We start from the raw sequence: 17,577 nt of genomic DNA, 5'->3' as shown, positions 1-17,577 counted from the left end.
TACCACCAAAGTCCCTTCACACATCAATGGTCTCTTCCTGATATACTTATTAAACTAATTAAGACATTTTGATGGCATTACACTTTATAAAAGTGAAGTTATTGAATATTTTTTCCTATTAAAAGTTCACCAAAATTCATCATCCAAGGGACTTCTGGAAGGGCTTTTCAGGTCTATTGAGGACATTATAACAACAAATACTGTGAAATTATTCAGTTTTTAAGAGAAACTGATTTAGTTAAACGAACAAGAAGAAGAAGAAGAAGAAGAAGAAGAAGAAGAAGGGGCTTCTGGGAAATGTAGTGTGAGAGTAAGATAGTCTTTAAAATTACTTACAGAAACAGTTTACAAGAGTTTATCCCGTCAACAAACTGAAATTGTCAAACTCACAGGGCATAGATAAGATAGATGAACTATTATTAATAATTATTTTTAAATCATCGTCTGTGTGTTATGTGTCCATGGAAACAATTCAAATATCACAAACACTTGATGACTTTCAAAGGATTTTATTAACCTACAAAATAACTTTGAATATATGTGATTTAACATAGCTGCATTTTTTTTATTATTAACTATTTGTCTTTGACGACTTTGGAGGGTGAACACACAATTTTGCTGTGGTTGTATGCAGCATAATAAGCAATTAGTTGGCTAATTAATAGCAGATTCTGACTTGGCTGGACTGTGAGCCACATCAACAGGAACAAGAGCTGAAGAGATTGCACAAGAGCTGTCCTGAACAAACCACAGTGGTGAGTTAATCCACAGCAAACAATGTTTTTGTGACTCTAACATGCTTTTCTAAGTGACCACTGGGTGACAGCAACTAGCTATAAACAGGAGAGCTGAATGACACAGTGAAAGAAGCAAGTACTCAGCTCTTTTGTGTCCTTGTTTTGATCATATTTGTGTTATTGCTGTTCCATTTAATTTCTGTTAGCTAGAAGAGCTAACAGTAGTAGCCAGAGTTTAAAGCAGTTAACCCTCTGAGACTCACAATAGACCTGTTTTTGTCTTTTATTCTCGTAAAGTTATGACTTTTTTTCTCGTTAAGTTATGACTTTATTCTCGTTAAGTTATGACTTTATTCTCGTAATGTACAACTTTTTTTCTCGTAAAGTTAGGACTTTTTTTCTCGTAAAGTTAGGACTTTATTCTCGTAATATTACAACTTTTTCTCGTAAAGTTACAACTTTTTCTCGTAAAGTTATGACTTTATTCTCGTAATATTACGACTTTATTCTCGTAATATTACTACTTTTTTTTTCGTAAAGTTATGACTATTCTCGTAATAGAACTTTTTTTCTTGTAAAGTTATGACTTTATTCTCGTAATATTACGACTTTTTCTCTCGTAATAATACAACTTTTTTCTCGTAAAGTTATGACTTTATTCTCGTAATATTACGACTTTTTTTCTTGTAAAGCTTTGACTTTATTCTCGTAATATTACGACTTTTTTTCTCGTAAAGTTATGACTTTATTCTCGTAATATTACCACTTTTTCTCTCGTAATATTACCACTTTTTTTCTCGCAAAGTTATGACTTTATTCTCGTAATAAGATTTTTTTTCTTCTAAAGTTATGACTATTCTCGTAGTATTACGACTTTGTTTTCGTAAAGTTATGACTTTATTCTTGTAATATTACAACTTTTTTTATCGTAAAGTTATGACCTTATTCTCGTAATATTAAGACTTTTCTCGTAATATTGTGACTTTTCTTTCGTAAAGTTATGACTTTTCTTTCGTAAAGTTATGACCTTATTCTCGTAATATTAAGACTTTTTCTCGTAATATTGAGACTTTTTTTTCGTAAAGTTATAACTTTATTCTCGTAATATTACAACTTTTTTCTCGTAAAGTTATGACTTTATTCTCGTAATATTAAGACTTTTTCTCTTAATATTGCGACTTTTTTTTCGAAAAGTTATGACTTTATTCTTGTAATATTACAACTTTTTTTATCGTAAAGTTATGACTATTCTCGTAATATTACAACTTTTTTTCTCGTAAAGTTATGACTTTATTCTCGTAATATTACAACTTTTTTCTCGTAAAGTTATGACTTTATTCTCGTAATATTACAACTTTTTTCTCGTAACGTTATGACTTTATTCTCGTAATATTAAGACTTTTCTTCTCGTAAAGTTATGACTTTATTCTTGTAATATTACAACTTTTTTTCTCGTAAAGTTATGACTTTATTCTCGTAATATTACAACTTTTTTCTCGTAAAGTTATGACTTTATTCTCGTAATATTAAGACTTTTTCTCTTAATATTGCGACTTTTTTTTCGAAAAGTTATGACTTTATTCTTGTAATATTACAACTTTTTTTATCGTAAAGTTATGACTATTCTCGTAATATTACAACTTTTTTTCTCGTAAAGTTATGACTTTATTCTCGTAATATTACAACTTTTTTCTCGTAAAGTTATGACTTTATTCTCGTAATATTACAACTTTTTTCTCGTAACGTTATGACTTTATTCTCGTAATATTAAGACTTTTCTTCTCGTAAAGTTATGACTTTATTCTTGTAATATTACAACTTTTTTTCTCGTAAAGTTATGACTTTATTCTCGTAATATTACAACTTTTTTCTCGTAAAGTTATGACTTTATTCTCGTAATATTACCACTTTTTCTCTCGTAATATTACGACTTTTTTTCTCGCAAAGTTATGACTTTATTCTCGTAATATTAAGATTTTTTTTCTACTAAAGTTATGACTGTATTCTCGTAGTATTACGACTTTATTCTCGTAATATTATGACTTTATTCTCGTAATATTGTGACTTTTCTTTCGTAAAGTTATGACTTTGTTTTCGTAAAGTTATGACTTTATTCTTGTAATATTACAACTTTTTTTATCGTAAAGTTATGACCTTATTCTCGTAATATTAAGACTTTTTTCTCGTAATATTGTGACTTTTCTTTCGTAAAGTTATGACTTTTCTTTCGTAAAGTTATGACTTTATTCTTGTAATATTACAACTTTTTTTCTCGTAATATTATAACTTTTTTTCTCGTAAAGTTATGACTTTATTCTTGTAATATTACGACTTTATTCTCGTAATATTACGACTTTTTTCTCGTTAAGTTATGACTTTATTCTCGTAATATTACGACTTTTTCTCTCGTAATAATACAACTTTTTCCTCGTAAAGTTATGACTTTATTCTCGTAATATTACGACTTTTTTTCTTGTAAAGCTTTGAATTTATTCTCGTAATAATACGACTTTTTTTCTTGTAAAGTTATGACTTTATTCTCGTAATATTACGACTTTATTCTCGTAATATTATGACTTTATTCTCGTAGTATTACGACTTTTTTTATCGTAAAGTTATGACTTTTCTTTTGTAATATTGCGACTTTTTTTCTCATAAAGTTATGACTTTATTCTCGTAATATTACGACTTTATTCTTGTAATATTATGACTTTATTCTTGTAGTATTACGACTTTTTTTCTCGTAAAGTTATGACTTTTTTGTAAATTTGCGACTTTTTTTCTCATAAAGTTATGACTTTATTCTCGTAATATTAAGACTTTTTTTCTCGTAATATTACATCTTTTTTTCTCGTAAAGTTATGACTTTATTCTCGTAATATTACAACTTTTTTATCGTAAAGTTATGACCTTATTCTCGTAATATTAAGACTTTTTCTCGTAATATTGAGACTTTTTTCGTAAAGTTATGACTTTATTCTCGTAATATTACAACTTTTTTCTCGTAATATTATGACTTTATTCTCGTAAAGTTATGACTTTATTCTTGTAATATTACAACTTTTTTCTCGTAAAGTTATGACTTTATTCTCGTAATATTATGACTTTATTCTCGTAAAGTTACAACTTTATTCTCGTAATATTACAACTTTATTCTCGTAAAGTTATGACTTTTTTCTCGTAAAGTTATGACTTTATTCTCGTAATATTACGACTTTTTCCACAGCAAACAATACTGTTTTTGTTACTGTACCATGCTTTTCTAAGTGACCACTGGGTGACAGCAACTAGCTATAAACAGGAGAGCTGAATGACAGTCAATGAAAGAACACTGTAAAGAAGCAAGTACTCAGCTCTTTTGTACCCTTGTTTTGATCATATTTGTGTTATTACGGTTCCATTTCATTTGTGTTAGCTAGAAGAGCTAACAGTAGTAGCCAGAGTTTAAAGCAGTTAACCCTCTGAGACTCACAATAGACCTGTTTTTGTCTTTTATTCTTGTAAAGTTATGGCTTTATTCTCGTAATATTACGACTTTTTTTCTCGTAAAGTTATGACCTTTATTCTCGTAATATTACAACTTTTTTCTCGTTAAGTTATGACTTTATTCTCGTAATATTACGACTTTTTTCTTGTAAATTTATGACTTTATTCTCGTAATATTACGACTTTTTCTCTTGTAATATTAAGATTTTTTTTCTTTTAAAGTTATGACTTTTTTTTCTCGTGATATTGCGACTTTTTTTCTCGTAAAGTTATGACTTTATTCTCGTAATATTACAACTTTTTTCTCGTAAAGTTATGACTTTATTCTCGTAATATTACAACTTTTCTTCTCGTAAAGTTATGACTTTATTCTTGTAATATTACAACTTTTTTTCTCGTAAAGTTATGACTTTATTCTCGTAATATTACAACTTTTTTCTCGTAAAGTTATGACTTTATTCTCGTAATATTACAACTTTTTTCTCGTAAAGTTATGACTTTATTCTCGTAATATTAAGACATTTTTTCTCTTAATATTGCGACTTTTTTTTCGTAAAGTTATGACTATTCTTGTAATATTACAACTTTTTTTCTCGTAATATTATGACTTTATTCTCGTAAAGTTATGACTTTATTCTTGTAATATTACAACTTTTTTCTCGTAAAGTTATGACTTTATTCTCGTAATATTACGACTTTATTCTCGTAATATTACGACTTTATTCTCGTAATATTACGACTTTATTCTCGTAATATTATGACTTTATTCTCGTAAAGTTACAACTTTATTCTCGTAATATTACGACTTTATTCTCGTAATATTATGACTTTATTCTCGTAAAGTTATGACTTTATTCTCGTAAAGTTACAACTTTATTCTCGTAATATTACGACTTTTTCCACAGCAAACAATACTGTTTTTGTTACTGTACCATGCTTTTTTAAGTGACCACTGGGTGACAGCAACTAGCTATAAACAGGAGAGCTGAATGACAGTCAATGAAAGAACACTGTAAAGAAGTAAGTACTCAGCTCTTTTGTACCCTTGTTTTGATCATATTTGTGTTATTACGGTTCCATTTCATTTCTGTTAGCTAGAAGAGCTAACAGTAGTAGCAACAGTAGAAACAGGTGGAGTAACCAGGCCTTCTAGCTGTAGGCCTAGTTAGCTTTATTACTGTTGTTATCATTGGTTACATTAGTGGTGGTGGAGGCAGCTGTGGTAACGTTACCAACAGCACCAACGGCTGAATTAAGCTAACGTTAACCTAGCTAGCTAACTAGCTATAGCAATAGTAGCAGTAACGTTAGCTACAACAAGTACTAGCAACAGAATGCTAGCAGCACTGGTAGTAGCCATAGCAACAGAGTATAAAGCAGTTAACCCTCCGAGACTCACAACAGACCTGTTTTTGTCTTTTATTCTGGTAATATTACAACTTTTTTTCTCGTAAAGTTATGACTTTATTCTCGTAATATTACGACTTTTATTCTCGTAATATTACGACTTTTTCTCTCGTAAAGTTATGGCTTTATTCTCGTAATATTACGACTTTTTCTCTCGTAATATTTTGACTTTTTTTCTCGTAAAGTTATGACCTTTATTCTCGTAATATTACATCTTTTTTTCTTGTAAAGTTCTGACTTTATTCTAGTAATAATACGACTTTTTTTCTCGTAAAGTTATGACCTTTATTCTCGTAACATTACAACTTTTTTCTCGTTAAGTTATGACTTTATTCTCGTAATATTACGACTTTTTTCTTGTAAATTTATGACTTTATTCTCGTCATATTACGACTTTTTCTCTCGTAATATTACGATTTTTTTTCTTTTAAAGTTATGAATTTTTTTTCTCGTGATATTGCGACTTTTTTTCTCGTAAAGTTATGATTTTATTCTCGTAATATTATGACTTTTTCTCTCGTAAAGTTATGACTTTATTCTTGTAATATTACGACTTTTTTCTTGTAAATTTATGACTTTATTCTCGTAATATTACAACTTTTTCTCTCGTAATATTTTGACTTTTTTTCTCATAAAGTTATGACTTTATTCTAGTAATATTACAACTTTTTTTCTCGTAAATTTATGACTTTATTCTCGTAATATTACGACTTTTTCTCTCGTAATAATACGACTTTTTCTCGTAAAGTTATGGCTTTATTCTCGTAATAATAAAACTTTTTTTCTCGTAAAGTTATGACCTTTATTCTCGTAAAGTTACAACTTTATTCTCGTAATATTACGACTTTATTCTCGTAATATTACGACTTTATTCTCGTAATATTATGACTTTATTCTCGTAATATTATGACTTTATTCTCATAAAGTTATGACTTTATTCTCGTAAAGTTACAACTTTATTCTCGTAAAGTTATGACTTTATTCTCGTAATATTACGACTTTATTCTCGTAATATTATGACTTTATTCTCGTAAAGTTACAACTTTATTCTTGTAATATTACAACTTTTATTCTCGTAATATTACGACTTTATTCTCGTAATATTATGACTTTATTCTCGTAATATTACAACTTTATTCTTGTAATATTACAACTTTTATTCTCGTAATCAGTGGCGGCCGGCCAATAGAGGGCCACGGGGCCTGGCCCCACCCACCTTGAGCCACCAAAAAAAAAAAAAAATTATAAAATTATTAATTCTAAAAATTCTAAAAATTCTAAAAATTGTCAATATGTGTGTTTTTGACCTATGGAATATACCCGTAATATTTGTAAAATAGGATAACTGCGCCAAATATCTGATTTCCTCCTTGAACTCTCTGCTAGTGCAGCTCTCAGCTGCTCTGCTGCACGTGCACTTTCTGGGGCCAAATGGATTTGGCCCAAGGAAGGCGGGTCTAATAAGCAGTACAGCCAATCACTGATTAAAGATATATGATTACAAGCATGAATGACATACAATTCATCCAATCAGCGCCGTAAAAAAGACTTCCGGGAGGGCCAAACTGATTTGGCCCATGGTGTGCGCGCGCACGTTCACGTGTGTCTCTCTGTTCTCGTCAGGGCTCATGTCAGTTCTCGCGTGATCTTGTCTTCTCATCTCTCGCTTCTCTCCACTTCTCTTCGCTCACAGCCCATTTTAACGGCATGACAATGGAACAGCCAAGCACTAGTAGCGCTACTCTTGCAAGACTCAAAAATAAATGATAAAAATGTAACTGCAAAGTAGTAATGCGTTTTTGATACCTTTTTTTGCATTGAATCGTACTAGGATGTTTGTTGAAATTGATTGGCCCTACCCAAAAAAAAATCCACCAGCCGCCACTGCTCGTAATATTACGACTTTATTCTCGTAATATTACGACTTTTTCTCTCGTAATATTACAATTTTTTTTCTTTTAAAGTTATGACTTTTTTTTCTCGTGATATTGCGACTTTTTTTCTCGTAAAGTTATGATTTTATTCTCGTAATATTATGACTTTTTCTCTCGTAAAGTTATGACTTTATTCTCGTAATATTGCTCTTAGATGGTTAGAGCAGAACTATAATCCGCAACTATGTTTTATTAAAAATATTTTAAAAATAACAATTTTAATTAATCAATTAATTGATTATTTTTGTATGTTTTTTTAGCAAAAGTGCCAAACATTCACTGCTTTCAGTCTCTCAGTTGTCTTATGTGACAGTTAACTGAATATCTTTGGGTTTTCCACTGTTAATCGGGCAGAACCAGTATTTAGAAGGTGTCACTTTGGGCTTTTTGTTAAATTGTGATGGGCATTTGTCACTATTTTCAGAAATCACAAACAGGTTTACTGCCAAGCAAGTAGGTTTTCACATACCAGGAATTTGCCTTGGTGTTGTGGTGCATAGTAAACATAGTACTGCAAAAATCAAGAGGCATAATTCTAGAATAGAAAAGGAAAATTAAGAAAATACTATTAAAAAGATATGTATAATATAAAACAATGTGCACCAACACAGGGAGGTAGCCATCCGCAGCACCATCTTGAGTCAGATTGTTTTTCTTAATTAATGGATTAATCTGAAGAATAAAATGCATTTTTTTAATAGGTTGTTTGGCAATGCAAATTATGGTCTGATAGGAAAAACAGGAGTGGCGGGAGTAACACTAGTATTTGTGGTACAGTAGCTGTAGTAACAGAAAAAGTGCCAGTTGCTGGAAGAACAGCTGTAGGAGTGGTGATAAGGGTTGCACTACCAGTAATAGTGATGTTTGTAGCAGCAATAATATTTGCCAACTCTGTTTCAGAAACGGCACTGAGTGAAAAGTCACAGGAGCCAAAGTGACTCATCCTGATCGGCTCGGGGGGGTGCAGAGGCCAGATGCTGCTGATGCTGGTGTCCCTGCTCTGCTGCGTCCTTGCAGCCAAGGCCTGTCTGCAGTGTGACCGCAGGATCAGGCTCCGGGACGATGGCTATTTCCTGAAGGCTTCCGCTATTGTCAGCCAGATTGACATGGAAAAGATACGTACACATGCCTACCGCACCTACAGAGTGACCAGCAGGGAGCGAATGGGAATCATTGGTGAGATTAAGACCTGGTTTAGCACCGAACAACATGACATGAGCTGATAATTCACGTAAAGCAATTTATACCCCATATCTCTTTTCTTAGTTTCATTACATTTTTCCCAAATATTGTCAGGTGGCTAGGGTTATTTTATAAGGCTGACCCGAATGCTTCGACCGTTGCCATGGTATTCAACCTCCAAATTGATGCACCCATCCGACTTTTTCAGTCCCAATACGATAGCGTTACCTGGGCTTTGGGTATCAGCCGATACCGAGTACCGATCTGATACCAGTGTTTAATTAATAATCTGTATGCCTCACTGTGTGGAAGCGAACTGGGATCATTCTTTTATGTGTAAGGCGACATCAGGCTTGACATAAACATTGCTTTCTTAACTTTTAAAACAAAATGTGACCAATAAATACATAGATATAAATTTCTCTAATTGTTCTTTATTATTAAAATAATAAATCGCTCACCAGCAACTTGGTAAAAAATCATCAAAATGAACAGGAATTAAAAGTAAACCTTTTTAATGCAGCAACAAATTGTTAAAAAGTTATATGAATTAAAATTACAGTATATAATGTATATAGCATATAAACATAAAATTGAACTGAATAGATTGGCCCCATTGTCACCGATATCCGATCCAGCTATTTGAATCAGTGTTAGCCCGATATTTGATCCAGTATCGGTATCTTTGCATCCCTGTTAGTAGTTGAATGCTTCGTATGTAATAATAATGAATAAATCCTAAAATAGCCCATGAGTTAAGGAATAATCACACAACATTATTCATTATTCATATTCAACATTCATTATCATTACTTATTCTCAGACTGATATCACTGTTTGTTATGTGTAGAGGTGCGCGTGTGTACAGTAGTGCGGCACCACAGTGGTCAGTCATACACTGATTACATTACGTACACACCGCCCCCAACGTTGTTTTGCTTTTTTTATAGAAATAAAACCCATTTAGTTCATTTTGGCGTATCAGCGTCATGTTATCAATACATAGTCGGTCGACAGACGCTACAATCTGAAAGTGAAAGTGTCTGCTCCATACGGAGTCTCAGCTCAGAGTAGCAGGAGTCAGATTTCACACACGGGACGAGAGAGAGTTGACAGACCGAGAGATGGCGGAGGATTTGGTGTCGAAGCGAAAAGCAAACGCGCCTATTTGGCAATATTTCAGATTTTAACCCAATGCTATAAGGGAACAATAACGTTAATGAGATAATCACTGTGAGGAGGACGGAACGGTCACAGCCGCTGTGCGGGGCGGAGCAGCGCTGGGTGGAAACCTGCGGCGAAAGCTGGACCGGAGAGGCCAGACACTCCGCCATTCGAGGGTAAAAATCAAAGTAAGCGCGCTACACATATTGACCGTCATCTTTTCCTGTTAAATGTCCGGTGTAATCGCTAACACCAGTGTTTTTTCCTCACTGTCACATCCCTAGACAGAAGATTCCAAGCCCAAAAAATTATATTCAGGACAGCCTTAGTTTTTTATGATTTGGCAATTGAAGCTTTCACCGCTTTGGCCCTTATTTATTCAGAATAAAGGTAAGATGTGTCTAAACTGTAAAATAGTAAAATCAGTAACATATAACTGTCTGTTTCCCATTGCTTAGATGCCACCACTTTCTACAGAGTCAGAAAGGAGTACCAGAGTGAATTTGACCACTTCTTGTCTCAGCCATTGGTTGGTGAGAAACAAAATGTGTTCCGTTGTATCATCACTGAATATATTTAGAGTTGACACTTTAATCAGAACATCCAGATTTTAAGACGAAGCCTGCTCTTTTTTTTTTTTCTTTGAAGGAACTTTACAAATGGAAACCATTCAGATCATGGAGATAGGCAGGCAGATCTTAGAAAAGCACTTGGACAGATTCATCAGTCAGGGTAATTGGCATGAATAACAGCGAGCGCTCTGCACAGTATGAGGCAGGGCACTTTGTGCAAGTCTTCGTCGTGTACAAGATGCATTAGTTACAGATCATTTGCTTGTCTCTCCCTCAGAATTGTGCCCCAACCGGTGTGGTAAGTTTGTTCTGTCTGACCCTTCCCTCTATGAGCACATTGTGCACGTATGCACTATATATTAAGTTCATGTTTACAAGACGTGTGTGTGTGTGTGTGTGTGTGTGTGTGTGTGTGTGTGTATGTGTGGAATGGTTTTCAGGGCTTTTGAGACGAAGAGTACTGGATTGCATCTCTTGCCAGTACAAGACTCACGTCTGTCCCTCTCCCGTTACCCAACCGTACTGCGATTGTATGTATTTCTTTATTTGTTTGTGTGTTCATGTTGTTGGTGAGTGGGTGGGGGCTGGTCGTACCAATGTACTGGGAGTGCACCGTTCCATCTGAGTACATGGACACATGCTGTCACGAGTGTGTAAATGTGTCCCTAAGCGAGGCTCCGCTGTCTGTCCATGTGCACAGCTAATGAAAGAGATTATTCAAGTAATCCTGACGCAAATGAATGAAGCATCTCTCCTCTCATTTTTCCTATCCTATCTCAACCTTTCTCCAGCGTCCTCCATGCTTGCTTTTGAGGGAGATCAGGTTGTGTTGAACTGTTTCCAACCATGGCATCGTCTTCTGTTGGAAAAAACAGAGTACCACTACTCCTGGTCCCCCTACTTGCCAGGATATGGAAGACCCTTTAGCAGCTATGTAAAAAACACTTTGTATGCTTCCTGATTCCCTCTACATTCTGTTCCTTATTTAGCTGCACCGTATCATCAAGAATAGGCAAATTTACTGTCTCACACCCACTAATTTACAACTATCACTTCCTAATGTGTGTTTGTGTGCAGCTGAACGAGAGCGACTTCACAGTCCTGGTAGTGACAGACGACTCATCTGTGATCTTAAATCAGCTGAAAGCGAAGGATATGGGAACATATTGCTGCTCTCTGCAGGGCCGAAACGGAACCGTCTTCTACAGAGTCAACTACCAACTCGCTGGTAGAGTACAGCTCTTATTAGACAGGACATCACAGAAAAACTGGCAGATAATTCAAGCGGCAAAAGTCGACATCACATCTGAGTTAATTTAGCACGTTTTAACAGTTGCCACATAAGAGAACAAACACTCCAATAAACATTTGTCAACTCCAAATAATTGGCAGTAAATAAAACACTCAAATCAGATGTCTCAGTCTGGGTGTTCCAGTACAAATGCTCTTTAAATTTTAGTCGTCTGGGCCATGAGGATGTTAAAGGATAACTTCGGTATTTTTCATCCTCTATTTTCCCATGTTTTTGTGTCCAAGTGATTAATGAGGACAACAATTTTTTAAATTGGTCTGTTATTGAGGGAGAGCGCTGCAGCCGCCAGCCGCTAAACCAGCTTTATTGTAATCATTTGGGGCAACCTGGTACTGTCAGTTTACGTCCACTAAAAGTGCTTGTTTTTGCAACTGACAGGCTGAGATTGTTATTATAAGTGTCTGACAACATAATGGAAAGAACCCTACAGAGTAATGAAACCTTTTTTTTACCTTTTGCTTTCCGTTTGTCATCGTGTCATGTGACTGCTTGCTGGAAAACAACAGTGGAAACGTGTGTGAGAGAGGATTGCCACGGGACACCGGTGTCAGAGTTTATTATGTTGGAGTTAGGGCTGTCAATCAATTAAAGTATTTAATCGTGATTAATCGCAAGATTGTCCTTAGTTGTGAATACAATAAGATTGTCCATAGTTAATCAACATTTTTTATCTGTTCAAGATGTACCTTAAAGGGAGATTTGTCAACTATTTAATACTCTTATCAACATGGGAGTGGACAAATATGCTTGCTTTATACAAATGTATGTATATATTTATTATTGGAAATCAATTAAAAATGACAGATATTGTCCAGAAACCCTCACAGGTACTGTATTTAGCATAACAAATATGCTCAAATCATAACATGGCAAACTGCAGCCCAACAAAACAGCTGTCAGTGTGTCAGTGTGCTGACTTGACTATGACTTGCCCCAAACTGCATGTGATTATCATAAATTGGGCATGTCTGTAAAGGGGAGACTCGTGGGTACCCAGAGAACCCTTTTTCATCCTTTTGATAGTTTTTCCTCACCAAAATTTAGCGCAAGTTCGGAGCGTTATTTTACCTCCTTTGTGACGAGCTAGTATGACATGGTTGGTACCAATGGATTCCTTAGGTTTAGGTACAACCTTAGGTACAAACTCCGAAAGATCAAATGCGTTAAAGAAATGAATGGCATTAAAACCAATAACTTTGACAGCCCTAGTTGGAGTACAGAAAGCGTAGCTTAGTGTTATCTAAAGGATTTTCAATGTCATGGTTGAATATTTAGCTGATTTTGACAATGTGGAGCGAGCGAGACCCACAATAACTAACAGACAAGATCAAGCAAAAGGTAAGAAAAAGGTTTTATTTCTCCATAGGGTCCTTTCCGTAATGTTGTCAGACACTTATAATAACAATCTCAGCCTGTCAGTGGCAAAAACGAGCACTTTTAGTGGACGTAAACTGACAGTACCAGGTTGCTCCAAATGACTAATTACAGCTCGTTTGGTGGCTCCTGGTTACAGTGCTCTCCTTCAATAATCCCAAATTCAAAAAGTGTTGTCCCCTATAGACACTTAGAAACAAAAACATGGGAAAATAGGGTCCAGGTTGAAAAATACTGAAGTTATCCATTAAAGCTAAATTAGCTAAATTAGAAACACTGCAGTTGATTTCAAAGAAATTAATTCACTACATGTTCAAAAGGTGAAGTAAAGACTTGTAATTAGTTACTGCGTATGTGTCTGTTGTGGTTTGGGTCTGTGGGGTGGATTCAGGGTGTGTCAATTTCTTTAAGTGGGTGGGTGGTTTTTCTCTGTTCTTTTTTTTCGCTGTGTGGGCTTCCTTGTATTTCATGTAGTGTTTTCGTCCATATATGTTCCTTATTGCTGTATGGATTTGAATACAAAGCACACCGGGTTTGCCTGTATTGAAATAAGAGCTGTCTCGAATACCATTTTTTGAGCTTCGAAGCACATATTCGAAGGTATTCGAAGCTTATGCTATATACTGCAGATAAAATGACAAAATAACCCCAACCAGAGGATTCATAAAAAGTGTTTTCATTCTCACTATCAGTACCTAGCTGCTAAATTAACAAAATAAATCTTCCGTCTAGTCTCCGTCTATTTGGAGGTTGGTGACTGGCAAAATGATGTGAAAACCCCTCTTGAAAGGCGTAGTCTTTTCCTCTACACAAATCTTGTTCTACAACTCCATTAGCTCATCTCTCTCTGTTGTTCTTCCTCCTCCTTCACAGTCGTCCCGAAGCCTAACACAACTCACAAACCCGCCATCACTCTGCCCTCCCTGCCTCTCGTAGAAAGCCAATCTTTTCAACCTGTGAAGGACCTGCTGGTGCCAGTCATCGTCATGGTTACAGCTCTGAGCCTGGCAGCGTGCGTAGGCCTCGCCGTCGTCCTGAGGTGAGAGACTGCGTAGTGGTGGAGGACTGGAGGTTAGCAGGAAGGGGTGGATGTGAACGGGGTGACACGGAACAGTCCGAGAGCATGACAAAGTAAATGATGCAAGATGAAGGAAGTGGTCAGGTAGTCGTATAGTTTGAGGAGTGAATCATGATTTATGAGGCTAGGGTATATGCCATATAATAGGTTTATTGTTTACAGTTGAGCCGATTACGTCATTCAGCTGTTTTGTCTGAAAGTATCGTCACTTTTTCCAGGAAGTGATGTCAGTTAGTTTAGCACAAAAATCAACAGGTGTTATGTAGATGGACAGGGTTTACCTGTTATTCGTTTGTATTAGTTGGGACTTAAAATTACTGTTTGTGTTTATAGAATGATGATGAGCCAGAGGAGAGCCGCGGAGGAGAAGAGGAGAAAGAGGATGGAGGGAAAAAACACCCAAAACGTGTCGTCATGAAGACACTGTACACAGTAAATACACACTTCACTTTGACTCACATCAGGTTGGACATTTCTCTCTGTGACTAAATAAATTTCCCAGCGCAAAGTGCAGAGTCAAGTCTAGAAATTACACAGAAGTGAGAAAACATGTTAGCTACATGAAGCATAAAGGGTGTGTAAATGTTTTTGATAAGTATAAAATAATAATAATAATGAATTTAATTTATGTAGCACACTTTAAAATACAGCGAAATCTCAAGCTGCTTCACATACAGGGTAAAACAATCATAATACGTTAAAACACAAAAGAAACATGCCATTCAAATAGGATAAATAAAATTATAGACAAAATATTTCAAGACCAAAGATAAAAAGTAACTAAAATTAGAGATATTTATTCAATATATTGTTTGTCTTAAACAATGAGCTAGGATTGTCAGTGTGAATCATGGTGAATCAAACGCTGACATCTCGCTCGTAAAACGGAGAGACTGTGGTGTAATAAAACCAGAGCGTACAACACACACACGCTCTTAAACACACCCACTAAAAATCCCCCAGAAACCCCTCAACTTTCCGTAACATTAAACATCAGCTCGCAAGAACACGTCGATGATTTGACCCCAGCAGGGTCACGTTCCCCCTGAATGGAGCGATGCCGTTGTGTCACGTGGGCGTTTATGAGAGGAGTCAGGGATGAGGTAAATCTCCCGGATTAGTGTTTTTTTTTTCAGAGATTAATAGCCCCCAGCCATCCAATTAATCCTGGATAATCCCCCTGTGGGAGGAGGGGGTAGACATGGAGGGGTAGAAGCTAGCAGCAGATGTTTTCATCATGTTTATTTACCTATATATTCATTTACAGAGAGAGAGTAAGGGGCAACTTTTTTAAATTACAAATAATGTTCTTATCATTCTGAAGTTTTCTTGCGACACCATCACCAGACTTTTTATTTCTCTGTTTCCGTCTGCCTATAGTAGGCTCTCTGATTTGATGACAAAAGCTGATTCAAAAAATAGTCACACAAGTTGTATCACAATCTCCACCGCCTCCTCGTCTTCGACTCTACACGTCCGTCACGTCATATTTCTGCTCATTGTTCATCTTTCACGCCTTGTGCTATTATCAGCACCTAACTCGCTGACGATGTAAAAGTCAAACTTCCTGTGGCAGTAAAAGATCATCGTCACCACAACAATAACAAATTCACACCCATCTCTCAGTATCGTGTCAGGGCAGACGTATTCTCGGCTGATTCTTTGCCAACCAACATAGGAAAGATGATGAAACATGTGAACCAGATGAAAACGAAAGTGAGTTACTGATCAATGTACGAGTCACCGCATCCAGGAACTAAGTCACCTCTGAAATCATTAATCATTGCTCACGTTTTTCCAGGGTAATCTCTGACAAATATTTCAGGCGAAGTCAGTCTGGGTTATGAGCTATGCCAAATGTGACAGAGGCTGTGATGATACAGTATGAGGGTGGGCGTGTGTGTGGATGTTGAGGCCTGCATGGATGGTGACAGGATGTATGTGCGGTGCCGCTTCCTGTCGGGCTGCTGAGACATGGGGGCGAACATTGAAAAGAAGAAACCATTCTTTATAATACTCCCTCACACACAGAGTCACAATCTTCCAACTCAACAGACCTCATCGCTTCTCTGTGGGTTTCTACAGTATGTGTGTGTTCAAGCCTAAAGTGCAGGCTGAGGCTACAGTAAATGCATGCTCAGCGGCTCTGCTGACAGCCGTGATGAACTGTGTACCAGTGTGTGTGTGTGTGTGTGTGTGTGTGTGTGTGTGTGTGTGTAGATTGAAATCGCAGCCTCAGCAGTGGAGAGCATGACAAAGTGGGAGTGCTGCTGAGCGGCCAGCAGGCAGCGGTGAGGGAGTGGGAACGAAGGGAAGTGGGAACAAGAAGAAAGTGGAGTCAGAGGTTTGAGTGGGAGACGTATGTGGGAGGGCAGAGTAATTTGAATGTGGGTTATGAGGAAATGAAGACGTCACATTACACTTTGATATAAACAATCCCACATTGCGCATAAAGTATGTTTGTCTGTGGGTTGAAGGACAATGGGTGTCCTTATCCAGGGTGCGTAGACGTCTATAATATCCTACTCAATTTGAATACTTGCTTAAATATTACTCATGTTGAATTGAGACAACTTGTATTGAAAACTACTCCAGGAAAAGCACAAAAAAGGCTTCTCTTGAGATGTACTTGTAGCCTCTAAAACTTCAAATCTCTATATATATATATATTATTCACAATTAACTATGGACAATCTTAGTGTATTCACAACTAAATAAGCAACAATCACAGTGAAAGTTCATTAAAAAAACGTCCTTAGTTATCAAGTTTAATACTCAAAAACGAATCTGCTTCATCAGGAATGTTTGTGTATGATTTGATCACATCTGATCAAATTTCACCCAAAACTGTCATCAAAATTTGATCCAAATATTGCTAACGCCGTAACATCACCTTTTCCCAACTGAGCCCCCCCACTACTTAAAACCAGTGAGAAGATGACAAAAACACAAATATAGAAATCACTTGTGTAAAATAACAGTTCTAGCATTAACAGAAACTTTGAGGTTTATGTAGAATCCCGACACTCCAAGAAAGAAACTGAGAAAACCGGTTTCCAATGTGGCATTTTGACTGTCACCACGTCAACAGGAAAACACCCTACAAGCCATCTCTGATTCATTATTGTCTTAATCTTTAATATTTTAACATTATTAATTGAAAGATTAATGGTCTTTTGAGTTTAATAGTGAGGGGATGACCATCTTCTCCTTATTAGAAAGCTTTCTACCTAATTGCATTGCAAACTTCAGAGGAATATATAGACTATCCTGTTTGCTGAACTGAAGGCTTCCCTCTAATTTCTGGCTTTTCTTGTTGGGTATAATTCGT

At 35.7% G+C, this 17,577-nt stretch overlaps 1 protein-coding gene across 1 annotated transcript; it reads left to right on the top strand.

The window, feature by feature from the left end:
• Positions 1–544: 544 nt before the first annotated feature.
• Positions 545–14,704, top strand: izumo1 (izumo sperm-oocyte fusion 1). Its single transcript, XM_074639334.1, has 10 exons — positions 545–869; positions 8,465–8,740; positions 10,369–10,443; positions 10,559–10,642; positions 10,760–10,780; positions 10,923–11,012; positions 11,274–11,395; positions 11,560–11,710; positions 14,042–14,207; positions 14,580–14,704. The coding sequence occupies exons 2-10, from the start codon at positions 8,539–8,541 to the stop codon at positions 14,662–14,664; spliced, it is 996 nt and encodes a 331-aa protein (XP_074495435.1). The 5' UTR covers positions 545–869; positions 8,465–8,538; the 3' UTR covers positions 14,665–14,704.
• The last annotated feature ends 2,873 nt before the right edge of the window (positions 14,705–17,577 follow it).

Source organism: Sebastes fasciatus, chromosome 6 (genome assembly GCF_043250625.1).
Source record: "Sebastes fasciatus isolate fSebFas1 chromosome 6, fSebFas1.pri, whole genome shotgun sequence".
Lineage (NCBI taxonomy): Eukaryota > Metazoa > Chordata > Actinopteri > Perciformes > Sebastidae > Sebastes > Sebastes fasciatus.
The sequence above is the reverse complement of the archived record's forward strand: the minus strand, read 5'-3'. Positions and strand labels throughout refer to the sequence as shown.